A 15,034-nucleotide genomic window follows, 5' to 3' on the forward strand; every position below is an offset into this window, starting at 1 on the left:
AGAAGATGATGCCAGTGAGCCCTCCAAGTTACAGAGGGTTTGGAGCTGAGAACAGGGAGCTTGGTTTTGATTCAGTACCTGATAAAAGGATAAAGGAATAGTAGAGGTGGTTGGTGCAGCTATGGGGACGTGTTCTGGAGGGCAGGAGTGGGTATCACCAAGGCCACCAACAGATACTGTAGCAATGACAGTCTGAGCTGTGTTACACAGGGAGGTTTTAGTATGGGCAGTGGAGAAAAGTGTTATGTCTGGGATTTTCTTACTTTAACAGGCATCTGGGGTACTTGTTTGTACTCAGGCTAGGTTGATTTGGAAATCCCATGGAAAAGCAAAAATTAAGAGAAGACTGATATTATATACCACACATGTGGGAAAAGACAGAGTCTTTTATGCCCTGAAATTGCTGATTTATCTAATGAGGAACCCAACATTTGCTCTAAGAACACGTTCAGCCAACCCCACAAGTCCCAGGAGAGGAATGGATCCTGCTTAAGAGACCTTTTGCAGATAGTGGGATAAATATGACAGATCTCTGCCTTACAAAGCTCAGGACAGTAGTTGGAGGTAAAAATTGATTTGTGCTGGGATGAAATGTTTTCTGAGGAACTGCTGCTAAAGTTGTATCAGAACATCTCTAGTACAAAGCCCTTTATTCTAGGTTATATTTTTTGCTTAGCAAGTATTTTCATCCTGAGATTTCCCAGTCCTAATCTAGCAAAACACTTCTGCAGTATTAAGGTCTCTTCTGGGAGTTACCAAAATAAAGTGCATTGTTAACACGGTGCATTATTTGCTTACAAATAGAGCAACGCCAATTAAATTCTCTCCTTTAATAAGAAATTAAACTCTACACTGGACCCTTATTCAGGATACAGCAGCTTCTGATTTAAAGACTTTTGTCTGGGTCTGATAAATTTTATGTCTGGTCCCTAAGCAGACACCAGTTTTGTCTCTTAGTGTCCACTGGTATTTATGGCCTTTCACTGTCCTTCTCTATATATCCTGCTATGAACTTCTATACATCCGTTATTTTATAATGTGGGTTCTCATGTTGCTTGCCAAGCATTGATAAATAAATAAAACTAATATTAGAAAGGAAGGAACATGCTTAATTGTCTTTGAATTTTAAAATTAATTTGGCAAAGAAAACCCAAGCAATGTTAAAATACAGCTGCCAGGGTGATGAACAAGGGTGAAAGAGGAAAAAAACCTCTGAAAGAAGAGTGTGCCTTATCAATGCCATGCAAATTTCCTTCAGCATTGCAAAGCAAGAAGTGTGCTCTCTTGAAAAAGCAATGGATTTATAAAGGCTGAAAAGGTACCTTCATTTACCATTTCTAGAAAAACAGAACACAGCAGACTGTAAAAAAAAAAAACAACCCAACCAGAAGTTAAGGGTTAGGAAAGCTGAGTGAAACTATGGAAGATGAATAACTGAGTGAAAGCTGCCTTCCAGATGCTGACAGGGGAGCCAAGGTGCAGGTGTGATATTAAATGCCTGGCTGACTCGGACAGGGATGTTACAAGCTCTCACTGCAGAGTCGAATGTGACCTGTGCCAGTGGTACCTCTGCAGAGTTCTTTTTGATTTTAATGTGTGTTCCTAGATTGGTGCAGCCTTATTGACAGCCACGCTATGGCAAATAGAACAATATGTAATTTATACATGCAGCTTAGTGCCACCAGCCTCTCCATTTGGTAGGGTGATTTGACAATGGCCCTGGCTGCTCCAATATATACTCACAAATACTGCAGCACACGCAGGGCCTCGTTATCAGGGAGAAATCAGCAGGACAGCCATAAAACAAATACGACTCACATAAGCACACTGCTGAGGAGACTGTCTGCAATATATGCTCTGATTAATGTCTGGAATGGCAGCAGTGCAAGTTAATGCTTTGTGGAGTCTTGGATGACATGCTTGAAAAGATCTTTGGGAAAGTCCACTTTTATGACTTTACTGCAAACTGAGCAACCCCCCAAATGCTGACCTTGGATTTGACTGCAGGGTAAGTGCTGGAGGAGATTGCTAACTGGGGAAGTTCCGTGGATGCCAAGGGCAGCTCCTTGTCTTACCACCATCAGCTCTGCATCTTTTGGGGTTAAATTCCTCCCTGTTTCACAGGAGGGAATGAAGCATTCAGTCCTTCTAATGCTTGCTGCTGTCTGCAAGGGATAAAACAGCCTTTGAAAAAGTTTGGAAGAACTTCTGCAAATAAACCTCACTATGACCAATGCACTTAAAATAGCTTCAATCCTGCAAGTATTAGACAGTCTCAGGCCCTGACTCTCCCTCTGAAATGCAACTGGACTATCACAAAGAAGATGTCCTATAAAAAATAAAAGAACATAAAAGCACTGAAATCATGTAGAAACAAACACAAAGAGGCTTCTGCCCAATGCGGTGAGAGAGAAAACGATTAAATCACATGAAAAACCTGTTGCTACCGCTTCTGCATCTGGCCAACAAAGAGGGCTAGAGAGGCCCCACTCAGTAAATACCTACTCTTGTTGGATCAAAGGGGTAAGAATGGAAGCGAGTCCTCAGGCTTTATGGACCTGATCCAGTTGGTTTTTCTACTAATTTCTGTGGGCTTTGGCTGGCATCCAGGCAGCAAAATCAACCAGGAGCAGGGCTAGCCTTGCCTGGCAAGTGGAAGCCCTGCCAGCACCACTGATTTTTACTCTCTCTTTGCCCTAAAGCCGGGCTTTCTGCTCAACTCTGGAAGGCTCCATAGGCAGCAAAAGGCTTGTTGGAGGGTTTTAGCCAGACCCAGGAGTGCACAAGGCTGCACAAGGATGCCCAACACGGTCGCTCCTAACAGCTTTCATCAGTCTCCATCCACATTCAGCCATCCTGATGTCTGGTGGCACAGTGGTTGTGATCTCCTCCGAGCACAGGCAGCAGTCACAAAGTTCTGTATTTGCCAAGCAGCTCTGCCTGGCTCTGCTCCCTTGAGGAAGGACTGAAAACGGAGCCTTCTCTGGGTTTGGTGGGAGGGGAGCCCTCAGCCTGAGAAGGGCTCAGGGGCCAGGGAGAGGAAAGCAGATAGTTTGCTCACCCTGTCGCGCTCTCACGAGGGCTGTCAAAAACACAGGAGCTCTCGGAATAAAGTTTCTGGGGCAGTTCTTCCTGTTGCCTTGCTTCCAGTAATGACTTTGTGCTTGTTTACATTAGAGAGTTGTACTACCAGTATTTTATACAACCATAGCTAAATCAGTACAACACCTGTATTGTACCCAGCATTGCCTTGGTGTGAAGGTGAGTATAGTATTTCTAAGTCCTGAAAAAGCAAGCCAGCAACATGCCAAATGGATACTTAGAGGAAATGGGAAAGCTGTTATATTTTCTGATATTTCAAACTCGATAATGACCACAGACTTACCGTGAAATTGTAATTGGTTTCCTAAAAACAAGACACTGCGAGATTGCAGACAATTATACCAAGCTTACAGCATCCAAATAGGAATTAAAACCTTGGTTCTTTTTGTAATCTTGTTTTTTCTCAACTTATTTATTAAAGGGAAGAGGGTAAAATGAATTATTAATTACACAAAATAAGGGATTTCTGCCAAGAAGCCTAATTCATATGAGCACAAGATTCTGCCTAAACATTTCCAGTGTACAAGGACAACAAAACCCCACAAGTTAGCAAATCCACAAAGTAACTTCATGGAGATTGCACTTGCACTTTGGGGAAGAAATTGCTCCATTTTTGGTAGAGCCTGTGCAGGCTGTGACTGCAGGGTGACACCATGTTTAAAGGACAGAGCTCCCCAATCCTGTCTGCCATGGTGGGCAAACAGATAAAGCTCTCCACTTTACTGAAGGGTGACAGATTTAACCCCAGGACCTTTAACTCTTTCGCTGGCGCTGGGCACCTCCACATTCTGGGCTGGAGTTTTTCAATTCAAACCTTACAGCTGTCTGTATTACCAAATATTGTTATTCTGAGAGGAGCTTTGTGACAATGCAATCATTAATGCTCAAACCCACACAAACATCCTGGCATTCACTGCAAATGGAGTTAAACATTTGAGGTTCATGTGATAAAAGTGGTGTTGGTGATGCAGACCCTGGCTCCTGTGACAAAGAGCCTAAATATAACATATCAGAGATCCAAATTAAATTGAATTAAATCCAAATTAAACCTGATATTTTAATGTGCTAATTCTACCATTGTAGAAAAATGTGGGGAAAATGGATTTAAAAAAAAAAGTTGTTATTTTGCAGATACTACAATCTAGGCAAGGCAACCTAGAGGAAGGAAAGGGAAAGGAGTTTCCCTGCTGTACTTGTTGGAGGCTGAAGCACAATCTGGAGACTCCAACTGGCACCACGCAGGGCGTTCGCTGGGGAGCTCTGAGGTGCCCCCGGTGCTCCGCTACCCCTCCACTCTCCCTTACCCACCAGCACTCTCACATTCATTCCTCAAAAACCTCAACGTCCAGCTCGACCGGGAGCCTCAATCCACAGCCCGCTGCCTCTGCCTCCCCTCCCGGCGCTGCTGCAGCCCCGAAGCTCTGGGACAACCCAGAGCAGCGACATCCCGGGCCGCTTCCAGCGGGGCAGCCGCAGCTTCCCAGCGGGTTTTGGCGGCGTCTGCGGGGGCTGAGCCGGGTGGGAACCCCAGCGGGAACCCCGCGCCCCCCTCCTCGCAGGGCGCTCACTTTTGCTGCGATTACAGCTAATTAAAATTTAAAATTCAAATCAACTATCGAAAAGGTCATCTTGAACAATCCGTCGGCATTTGGTATTTATCAGCTGGCGCGCAACTACAGATAAACCCGGGGGGCGGGTGTGTGTGTGGGGGGAGAAGCGCCGCGGCCCTCGCCCCATCCCCGCAGCGGGGCCGGCGCCGCGCAGCTCCCGCGGCCGCGCTGCTCCGGCCCCGCGCTCCGCGGCACGTCGGGCTGCAGCGGGCGGGCGGGCGCGCCCTGTCCGCGGCGGCGCAGCGGAGTTGGGAGCGGGACGGCGGCGCTGCCAATGCAGCGGCCGGGAGGGGAGGGCGGCAGCAGCAGCAGCAGCAGCAGCAGCAGGAGGAGGAGGAGGCGGCGAGGGGGAGGGCGCAGCCGGCAGCGCGCACCGGCCGGCGGCGGCGGGGCTGGCCGGGGCGGCGGGGCCATTGTGTGCTCCAGACGGGGACACGGCCGCTCGCTCCCGCACCCTCGCCCGCACCCGCGGCTCGCAGCAGCGAAAGTATCGCGAGAGCGGCCGGCGAACAACCTGCTCCGCCACAGCCCCGCGCCGCGCCCGCGGAGCGCCCGCGCCGCCGCCGCGCACATGCGGACGCCGAGCGCCGCCGCCGCCCGCCGGTGAGTAACGCGGGGAGACCCGCGGAGCGGAGAAGCGCGGGGGGAACCCGCCGCCACGCCACACCCCGGCGGGGGAAAGTCCTCCCCGCAAAGTTGGGGAGCGCGGCTGTGAAGCGGGGAGATCCCACAAGCGGCTCCGCGGTGCTTCCCCCTCGCCGGCCCCCCCCAGCGCTGCGCGGAGCCGGGCACCGGCGAAGGTCACCGCGGGGGGCTGCGGGGAGCAACTTTGCGGCGGGAGGTGGGGTCCGGGCTGGGGGCTGGTGGTGGCGAGAGTGTCGGGGGTGGGGGCGGGCTCGGGGCAAGTTTGTGGGATTTAATCGCGGGCTATAAATGGGGCTGCTGGAACTTTAAAAGGCAGCAAGCTGTGGTTGGCTGGTAGCGAGATTTGGAGTAACATATGGCATTAAAAGGCGCACAGCTGGAGGTAGCATTTCCATCGCAGTGAAGTCAGAGCAGCTGACTCTCCAGCTTGCGGTGTAATTAGCAAACCGAGCACTCCTCCTTCCCTCCCTCCTCCTCCCTCCCGCCTGCCTCTCTCTCCTCTCCCCCTCCCTCCCTCCCGCCGCGCCTCGGTCGCACTCGCACCGCGCTCCCTCCTGCCCGCCCGGCTCCGCGCCCGCGGCCGGCCCCGCCGCGCCCCGCGGAAGGTAAGCGCCCGGCCGCGGCACGCAGCCGGCTGCAGCCCCAGCCCTGCCCTCCCGGCGGCCTTCCGCCGCTTATTTTTCTCCTTGGCTTTTAATAACTTCAAGGGAAACTTTTTTTTCCTCCCCCCTTTATTCCCCCCCGCCCTTTTCGCATGCGGGGGCCGGGGCCTCTCCCCGCTCTGCCCCGCGCCCTCCTCCCCGCAGAGCCGCCGCTCCCCCAGCGCCAGCCGCCGCTGTTTTGTTGTGATTCGGTGCATAACGACTAAGGATAAAGTTTAAACGTCTGTGTGTGTGTGTGTGTGCGTGCGTGACGCGGGGAATATGCTTTATTAAAAGATGCCCCAAGTTAGCGTTGCTGGGAAGACAGCCTGGGAGTTGATGTCCTTTTTTTTCTTTTCGGGGGGTGTGTGTTTGCTTTCCTGTGCTTAATTTTATTAAAGTGCTTAGTGGGAGAAACAAAGGTTGGAGGGGCTGCTGCTTTCCTAGCTTTTGTTTACTTACAATCAAGTTTTTCCTGTTCGGAGCAGGTGCGAAAGGATGAGAAGCATGTTGTGTTGGGGTTTTTTTTTCCTCCCTCCCTCTCCCCCCCCAAAACTATTACAGACAATTAACAGTAAATGTTATCTCCAAGGCTGTTTCTTTGGCTTGGGTTACCAAAAAGCCGATCTGTTTGTTACAGCTGCTAGGAGGCTTTAGTTTACAGTAGCATTCAAGTTTTTCCTGTTTTGAACAGGTTATGAAGGAAGAATGGAGTTTCCAGACCATAGCCGCCAGTTGCTGCAGTGTCTGAGTCAGCAGCGTCACCAGGGCTTCCTGTGTGACTGTACTGTTTTAGTTGGAGAAGCTCAATTCAGAGCTCACAGAGCCGTTCTTGCCTCTTGCAGTATGTACTTCCATCTTTTCTACAGGGACCAGTTAGACAAAAGGGATATTGTGCATCTGAACAGTGACATTGTCACAGCCCCTGCCTTCAGCCTGCTGCTTGAATTCATGTACGAGGGAAAGCTGGAATTCAACAGTCTCCCGGTGGAAGATGTGCTGGCTGCGGCGAGCTACCTTCACATGTATGACATTGTGAAAGTCTGCAAGGGCAAGTTGAAAGATAAAGAATTATGTTCGGAAGAGAAGATTAATGATGAGGCGGCTAGTTTGGAGAAAGCGGAGCATTTTCTAGACGCCGGAGTGCCCCTGGTCCACGAGTTTGACCCAGGAAACAAACAAAAATTCAGCGTTGCAGAATACGAGAGAGCAGCAGGCAAAGAAAAGGTCAGCAGTCACCCCGCCTGGTCCTCTGATCATATAAGTGTCAGCTCTGTGCCGACAGAGGCAGAACCGTGCGCCGCAGCAGCTGGAAAAACAAAGGCTAATGTCAATAGTTCCACAGGACCTTTGTCCCAAAGGTCTGTTAACCATCCCCTGGCTTCGAGTGATGTGGACTGCGCGCTGGATTTGTCTTTCAAGCCTGTGCCGGGGAGAGATTCCTTACACCCCTCCTATGTCTTTGGACAGCTGGCTTCCGACAGCCAGCAGCAGGGTACCGAGCCACTTGTTAAAGATGAACAAGACTTGCTGTCAGATCAGGAGGACAGCGAAGCCAGGAGTCCAGAGAGTCAGCATTTTGGGAATTCAGCCAAAAGCCTAGTGACAGGGTTAGGACACATGTTCGCGGGGAATGGCAGCTCTCATGCCCGAGAGGAGGATATAGATCAAGAGCGAGACGAGAGTGAGGACGACATGGATTCGTCGGACATCTCCTCAGGCGTCCTGGTGCCTCCTGGGCATATCTGCATTTGTCCCCTCTGTAGCAAGGTGTTCCCGAGCCCTCACATCCTTCAGCTGCACCTGAGCTCTCACTTCCGTGACAAGGACGGCTCCCGGACCCGCCTGTCCCCCGACGGGTCGGTCCCCACTTGCACCCTCTGCGGAAAGACTTTTTCCTGCATGTACACGCTAAAGAGGCACGAGAGGACTCACTCGGGGGAGAAGCCCTACACCTGCGGCCAGTGTGGGAAGAGCTTCCAGTATTCCCACAACCTCAGCCGCCACGCGGTTGTGCACACCAGGGAGAAACCCCACGGGTGCAAGTGGTGCGAGAGACGCTTCACGCAGTCCGGAGATTTGTACAGACATATCCGCAAATTTCATTGTGGCCTTGTAAAGTCCTTGGTTGTTTGAGATGTGTGACTTTTGTTTTGTTTTGTTTTGTTGGTTTTTTTTTTAAATATCTCCACCCCCTCCCCCCCCCACCCTTTTAAAACAAAACAAGAAAAAAAAGGCAGCATCTGAATTTTAATTTTTTTTCCCCCTCCCTTTATTTTGTTTTGGTGATATTCACTTCAGGTATATGATCTTTAAAAGATGCAGAGGTATACACTCCAGAGGCCTTTTAATGCAATTGTTCCACCTCTCCATTTCCCCCCTTCCCCTGCCACCCTCCCTTCCTAGCACAGTCCTTTAGGTCTTCTCTTATGCACCCATGTTACATTATTAATGTGAAATGATCTTAAGTAATTCTGCAATGATTTAGCATCAGTTTTCACACTGGAAGTACTTGCTTTGTGGTCAGGGTTTTGTTGGTTTGGTTTTTCTTTTTTTTTTTTTTACCTTTTTGTTTTTTAAAAAGATTATCAGCAAATTCTGGAGAAAAATTTGGCTTCCATTAAGGTCCCCAAATGCCCTCTGTGTGTTGCAGAGAAACATCTGAAGAGATGAACTATGATTTAAGTCCATTTTGGTGTAGAGAAACCTGTCTGCGCGATGCAGAGTGGGCAGATGTACTTCTGTTTTACAGAGCTGGATGAGACATTGAATTGGCCCAGATTTTAAAGGGGTTGAGGATTCCTTGCTGCATCTTTGGTACTGGTCATTTTTTATTCTCTTTATTCCATTAATACTGTTCTGCAGTCAGTCCTAAAATCTAAATGAGAAGTTTTTGCCTTGGGACTTGACTTAAATTTTCCCTTCCCACCCATCCTCCTCACAGGGCTGACCTGCTGAAAAGCTGCTTTTGAGCATAAAATGTGGATGGAAAAACACTTTCTGTCTGCAGCACATTCACTCCCGAAACATTGACGGATGCACGCTAGGACATACAAAAAGATTGTATAATATGTGAATATTTTCATTCCCATATCGACAAACAGAGGCTGATCCCATCCCCCCTGGAGGGGACAGCAGCTGTAAAGTGGGCAAATACCCCTCCTGATACCAGGTTTCTGGGGTTTTGTAGTTCAAGGTAACTCATACCTTGTGCATTAGGAGATGCCCTGCTTTTTTGCCCGAAAAGTTTGCTGCCATGCTGAAACCAGCAGCATGAAATGATATTTTCTTTTATTTTTATGAAGGTGGCGATTCCCTCTGAGCCAAGTTGTGTGCAATTGCTGGTGTTTCCAAGGGGCAGCGTGAAGATGAACCGCTGGAGGGAAAGCATGGCCTAACTTTTTCCCCAAGTCCCACCTTTTCAGGGGAAGTTTTTGGGTGTAATTTTTCTTTTATTTGTTTAGTTCGTTTGTAAACTGAGGCTGCCTGTAACTATAGCCAGTTTTACTCCAGATGATTCAGTTTCTTGCCTAATAGATCATCATTTGGTCTGTGCATGTCGGTGGATATCACTTTGTTCCCTTCCAGTCAAATTACCCATTCAAGGTACATGTACATGGGACTGAAATATAATAATAATAATAATAATAATATCTGAGGGGTTTGAATGTCCTTCTGCTGCATTAGCATTACTTCACCAGCTTTCTTGACACTCCTGGAGTTGTTTGGTGAAACTTAAGCGTGTGTTTTAAAATGAATTTGAAGCACTGAGTTAGATTATTTTTAAAAGTTGTGCTTAAAATACTGTATTGCATCTTATGAAGAAAAAACTTCCCAATGCCTTTCCCCCTCTGGTCCAAAAACTGAGCACTACCTACATCAATAATATGGGATTGACTTTTTTTTTAAAATAAGTACTTCCTCTTTAAAGAAAATCAGGATATACTTGTTACAGCCTCTTATTATTCATCTCTTAAACTATGAATGTACATGTAATGTGAAATTTTGCTTTTATTTATAGTTTTGGGGTTTGTTTTCAGTTTAATTTCTCAACTGTAAAATATTTTTGCTGAACCTGTTACATATGAAAGTTGTGGGAGAGTACTGTATCTTGAACATAAGTGGCTTTGGTACTGTGGTCTTATTCTACTTAATCAGTTTTTTCTTTTTTTTTTTTCCTTTTTTATTTTTGCTGTGATTGGAAATAGCACTGAACAAAATCTAGTAAAATTAAGTTATTTTTCTTTCTACTAAAATTAAGTTATTTTTTTTCTCCTGAAGATACTTGATATAGTATTTATTAGATTTTTGTTTTTGAAGTGGAATTATTACTGTTAATCTATTTCAAAAGTAGTTAATTTACACTTTAAATTTTATAACAATGGGTTTTGCATGTTGAGCAACATGTAAAGAGTTTAATGTAGAGTCAGCATTACTGAAGCTGGTAATCTTAATTTTGCATTCTTGTGACACTTTTGTTTGCATTTCAGTTTTTCAGTTGTTTTTTTTTTTTTTTAGAAGATCATAAAATAGGATGTGCCATAAGAACATCATTAGCGTATGGAGCAGGGAAAAGTTGAAACAAGTTTTTGTCTGATCTTAGTATAGAAATAATTCATTAAACTGATGCTATGAGCATGCTCTGTGCTGCAGTGAATATGGGGCAAAAGTTGTTTTTGTTGGTTTTTTTTTTAAAAATAAGGAAAAAAAAAAAGACTTTCTCATTCTTGACTACATCATGAACACACTGTTCTCATAGTCTGGTATTTGTGTTCCCACTCCTCATAGCTTGAATTTCTAAAGTAAAGAAATGTTTGCACTTATTTTTGTTCTTAAGGTGACTTTTTTTTGGCTATTACTCTGTGTGTCTCTTATTTTTAAGTTGCAATAGCTCGGAGCATGTTTTCAAAATGGTTCATGGCTCTGCGGAGAAGTACTAAAACATGGCACACTCAATGCTTGTCTCTTCATAAACTATTTCTCTGTGGGGCAGTTGCTGTCTCCATAGGGAACAGTCCTGCTCTGCATTTTAAACACTGGATTTGTCTTCTACTACAAACAAATACTGTGAAGTTAATGTAAAAAAAAAAATCATTGATATTTTTAATTGTTTTTAATCTTGGTGCAGTTCAGATTAAATATGTATATTTAAAGACACTAATTTTTGTGGGAGAGTTTTATAGTATACAGTATGTAGAGAAGCTATTGGAATGGAATATATTTTATAAAAATGTTCTATCACTGTTTTATAGTGAACTATTTTTCCTTCAGTGTTAGTGTAATACTGTTAGTCTAGATACGACAATCGCAGGAAGAGTGATTCAGGCTACTGTTAGCGCTTAGTTTTGCGTGGAGTTCTGTTTGCAACTGTATCGGTATGTGCTGTACAATGTGACAATCGTGACTAGGATTGTTGTCTTTATAAATTTACATTAAATAAAACGTGCTAGAATTGTAAGCTTCAGCCTCCTCCTCCCCCCTTTAGCAGAAGGGGTGTGGTGTTTGGGATTTTTTATTATGTATTAATAATGATTACTTCAATTGCAAGTATTTTATAATTTGCTGCTTAAAAAAAAATATTACTATATACTTTAATAATTTCTTTCTTTTTCAGGGCCATCTGGAATTTTAGGCGTGTAAGGAGCTGCCGTGTCTCAATCAGAGCCCTGACTGAGCATTTCCTTAGTGACCAGGCTGGACCTAACCCAGCACCATCTCTGCATTTTGACCAGGGCTTTTGGGGCTCTTTGAAGGGGCTCAGCGCTCCCTGGGTGCCCCGAGGGAGCTGTGGGCCAGCCCTGCCCCAGGGATGCTGCGTGGCAGCCGCAGGCAGGGGCTGGTGGCCGGGTGACAAACCTGTGAGCGCAGGGGTGAGGTGGTGTGTGAGCACAGCCCTTGGGCTGATCCGGCACAGTGCTGGCTAACTGGTGTGAGGGGCTTCTCTTAAGTGCAGAATCTCTCCCAGCCTTGGGCTGCTGAGCTCTGACCCACTCCTGCCTTAATCCTTGGGCTGATTTTAGCAGGAGTTGGGGTTGGGAGGAGGAAGGCACGAGCTGTCTGTGCTGGCTGCTGCTCAGGGCAGGGCAACAAGCGGGTGGGGAGGTTTGCACCTGTACCATGTGCACTGTGTTCTGTGTTCCTTGATTATGTGGAAGCAAAGGCTCCTGGCAGAATGGGACTGCCTGGAGATGGTGCTGGTTAAAGGATGGGCAGGTTATAGTTAATGCTGGTGTGGAGGCACAGCTATCGTTCCCCTCCTGCTACCACTAGCAGCTTCTTCGCAAGCATCTCAAAATAGGTGGGTATTTCTTGCCTTCAAGCATGTGTCCTTCCGTAGAGATCCTGTGCCTCCATCCCCATCTGCGGGGAGGGCTGAAAGCTGCTGAAGATGCGTGATGATCTGCAATGTGGTGAAGTGTTAAAAACTATAAATATAATTTTTTTTAGGGTTTTTTTTTTAATTTCTACCGCTGAGAGATGGGTGTCCCTGCAGATGCTTATTTGTGGCACTCTGTTTCCACTCTTTTCTGCTTTGTGGATGTATGGAGGAACATTCAAAGGTGTTTTATCTCACCCCTTCCCCCAAAAAATTTAAATAAATTTGCCCAAACCTGAGTGCGATGCTGGGGAAGGAGGAGGCAAAAGGCTTTTCTTTGAGAGAGAGGGTGCTCAGAAAGAAGCAAGCTTGAAGCTAAACCTGGGAGGTGGATGGCTTGCAAACAGGCTATAAATAACTGTGAGTAGATTGAGGAGAGCAGCCCACATCTCCTCTGGCATGGGCATGCTGTGCCCATTTTCTTTGTTGATAGCAATTGCTAATGTGAATTCTGGCACTCCAAATCCCGATGCCTGTTGTTCTGATAACATAATTAAATCTTAGGAATGTGAAATATAAAAAGCTTTGAGAAGAAACCAGGCCACTAAGCGGGTACTGGGAAGGGGGTAGTGCAGGCTGTGTATGTACCAAATAAGCAATGGGGTTGCTCCAGGCAGGATTCCCTCCCTGCCAGCTCATGGCCACGTTGGGAGTGATCCTGCGACCTACAGGAAAGGGGGTGACCCCCAGGAGCATCTGCTGTCCTAGTCCCACTCTGCAAGGGCTGTCATCTTCCAGGATTACAGCACGTCATGGACTCCTTAGGTTGGCAGGGGTCAGCCTTGCCCATGCCAGCAGCTTGGGTTCCTGCCATTCTTGCAAAGCCTGGTTCTCCTTGGGATGAGTGTTGGGAAATGGTTTTGTTTATTTTTAGCTTTTGTTTTGAAGTGCTAAGTGCCTTCTGGAAGTGGTCTGGCCTTGGTAGGCCCAGAGGTGGCTGTGGCTATCTGGGTGCATCCAGCCACGTGTCACCAAGTGCTGCTGTGCAGCTGAAGACTGCGGAGGAATGGCTTTTTCCTGGCTTAGGTGATGAGGTCTGGGTTTGGACCAAGTGCTTCCCAAGCATGAGGAGAGTTCATACTGACCCATGAGAGTGTCCCTGGTGCTGTTGGTGTCTATATTGTGGGGAAGCACTGTGTGCATTGATCCTATTTATTGCTTAAATTGATTAAATTCTTGCATGAATTTAATGAGGTAGGTGTCCCCCATGAGAAGTTGTTGGGGTAGAGGGGATTTTTGTGTTGCCCAGCTGGTTGGTAGTACTGTCACCTTCCAGCTTCTACTGTACTCGAGGTCAGATCATGCCACCCTGAGCTTTGCTTGCCCACCGGTGTCTTTCTGCGCCTTTGTGCTGAGCAAGGTGAACAGCAGAACATGAAACAGCAGCTGTTTTCTGAGGGAATCAATGACAGGTGTGACCCAGCAAAAACAGCCTATGTAGGACAAAGCTGGGCTCAAGTGAAATGGAGTCAAGCCTATGGTGCAGTTGGTGTGTGAGAACGCCTTGTCCTGGGAGGAGGAGGAGGAATCATGAGCGGAGCAGTGACCGACTGCCTGGAGAGCACTTTATTTCAAGTGACTTGGTGTTTGTGCTGGGGAGGCTCAGCTGGAAGTGCTGCAGGTTGAGCAGCTTTGTGCAGTGATGTCTCCTAACAATCAGACCAAGGGATCCCAGGTTCTTACTTCTCAGAGGTGGGATGACACTGCAGAGGGATGCCAAGCACTCTCCAAGCAGGCACTCTTGGTGTATGTGCTGTAGCCCTCTGTTCTTCCTGACATGCTCTTTTCATCCCAATTTAAAAAAAAAAAAATTGCTGTTTAACAGGAGGAGAGTGAGCAAACACATTGGTTATTGTTACCTGCTTCCTGTTTGTTGTTCTCTCTTGTACAGCTGCTTGCTTCTGTACGCAGCTGGCTCCCCTGCCCTTTCAAAATGATCTCTTGCAGAAAACTGAAGTATTTGCCAACCTGGCTCTAAAAAAACCCTCGAACAACCACCCCTCCTACATCCTTCTTAATATTCTTGGGCCTTTGCACATCAGCCTCCTCTGTGCCCTACCCCAGCTAGAGGAGCAGGGTACAGGCAGGGATGAAGACTGATGCTCCCACCAGCAAAGCAACCTGGCCAGGCAGCACTGCCAGTGTTTTCCAGCGGCAAAGGGTGGGCGCTGGCATCCCAATGGGTTTTGAAAGCTTTTCCCAAGGGGATTTTAAACAATATGTATTGTAGATGTCAGGATAGAATTGCTAGGAAAGGGATGTTCTCAGTCTTAATAACACAGGAATTTGGGAAAACAAAAATTCAAATGCCAACCTTATCCACAGGTTACTTATCCCTCGGGATAACTCAGCCCACACACTAGGTACTCTCTGTTCCCCAACCTTCTTTATCTCTCTCTCTTTTCTGTGCTATCCAGGTGGTGTTACGAACCATCTGCTGCAGTGATTCAGCAGAATCCATTTAGCGCTTTCCCAGAGAGGCCGGCATCTGCCAGGCAAGGGGGAGACCGTGGGGAAGCCCGGCACATCTGCCACCGTGTCTGCGAGCGAGGGCCGGGGTCAGCCCCAGCCTCCCCGGGGCCGCCCCGCGGGGCGCAGGTTCTGTGTGAGAGCACCGCGAGCTTCGCCCTCGTCCTCGGGGCTCGTCTGCCTCGGCCCGG

The 15,034-nt window shown here is 47.4% G+C and overlaps 1 protein-coding gene across 3 annotated transcripts; it reads left to right on the top strand.

Annotated features, from left to right (window-relative positions):
- The first annotated feature begins 5,017 nt into the window (after positions 1-5,017).
- On the top strand, positions 5,018-11,456 carry ZBTB42 (zinc finger and BTB domain containing 42). 3 transcript variants are annotated; one of them, XM_069018430.1, is made up of 2 exons: positions 5,018-5,315; positions 6,693-11,456. In XM_069018430.1, the coding sequence occupies exon 2, from the start codon at positions 6,707-6,709 to the stop codon at positions 8,132-8,134; it is 1,428 nt and encodes a 475-aa protein (XP_068874531.1). In that variant the 5' UTR covers positions 5,018-5,315; positions 6,693-6,706; the 3' UTR covers positions 8,135-11,456. The 3 variants fall into 3 exon arrangements, with proteins under 3 accessions (XP_068874531.1, XP_068874530.1, XP_068874529.1); XM_069018429.1 differs by lacking the exon at positions 5,018-5,315 and adding an exon at positions 5,516-5,553; XM_069018428.1 differs by lacking the exon at positions 5,018-5,315 and adding an exon at positions 5,900-5,962.
- Positions 11,457-15,034: the final 3,578 nt, after the last annotated feature.

This window comes from Aphelocoma coerulescens, chromosome 5 (genome assembly GCF_041296385.1).
Source record: "Aphelocoma coerulescens isolate FSJ_1873_10779 chromosome 5, UR_Acoe_1.0, whole genome shotgun sequence".
Taxonomy (NCBI): domain Eukaryota; kingdom Metazoa; phylum Chordata; class Aves; order Passeriformes; family Corvidae; genus Aphelocoma; species Aphelocoma coerulescens.

Coding starts and splice junctions, on each gene's coding strand:
- ZBTB42 (XM_069018430.1), top strand. CDS start 6,707: ATGGAGTTTCCAGACCATAGCCGCCAGTTGCTGCAGTGTCTGAGTCAG.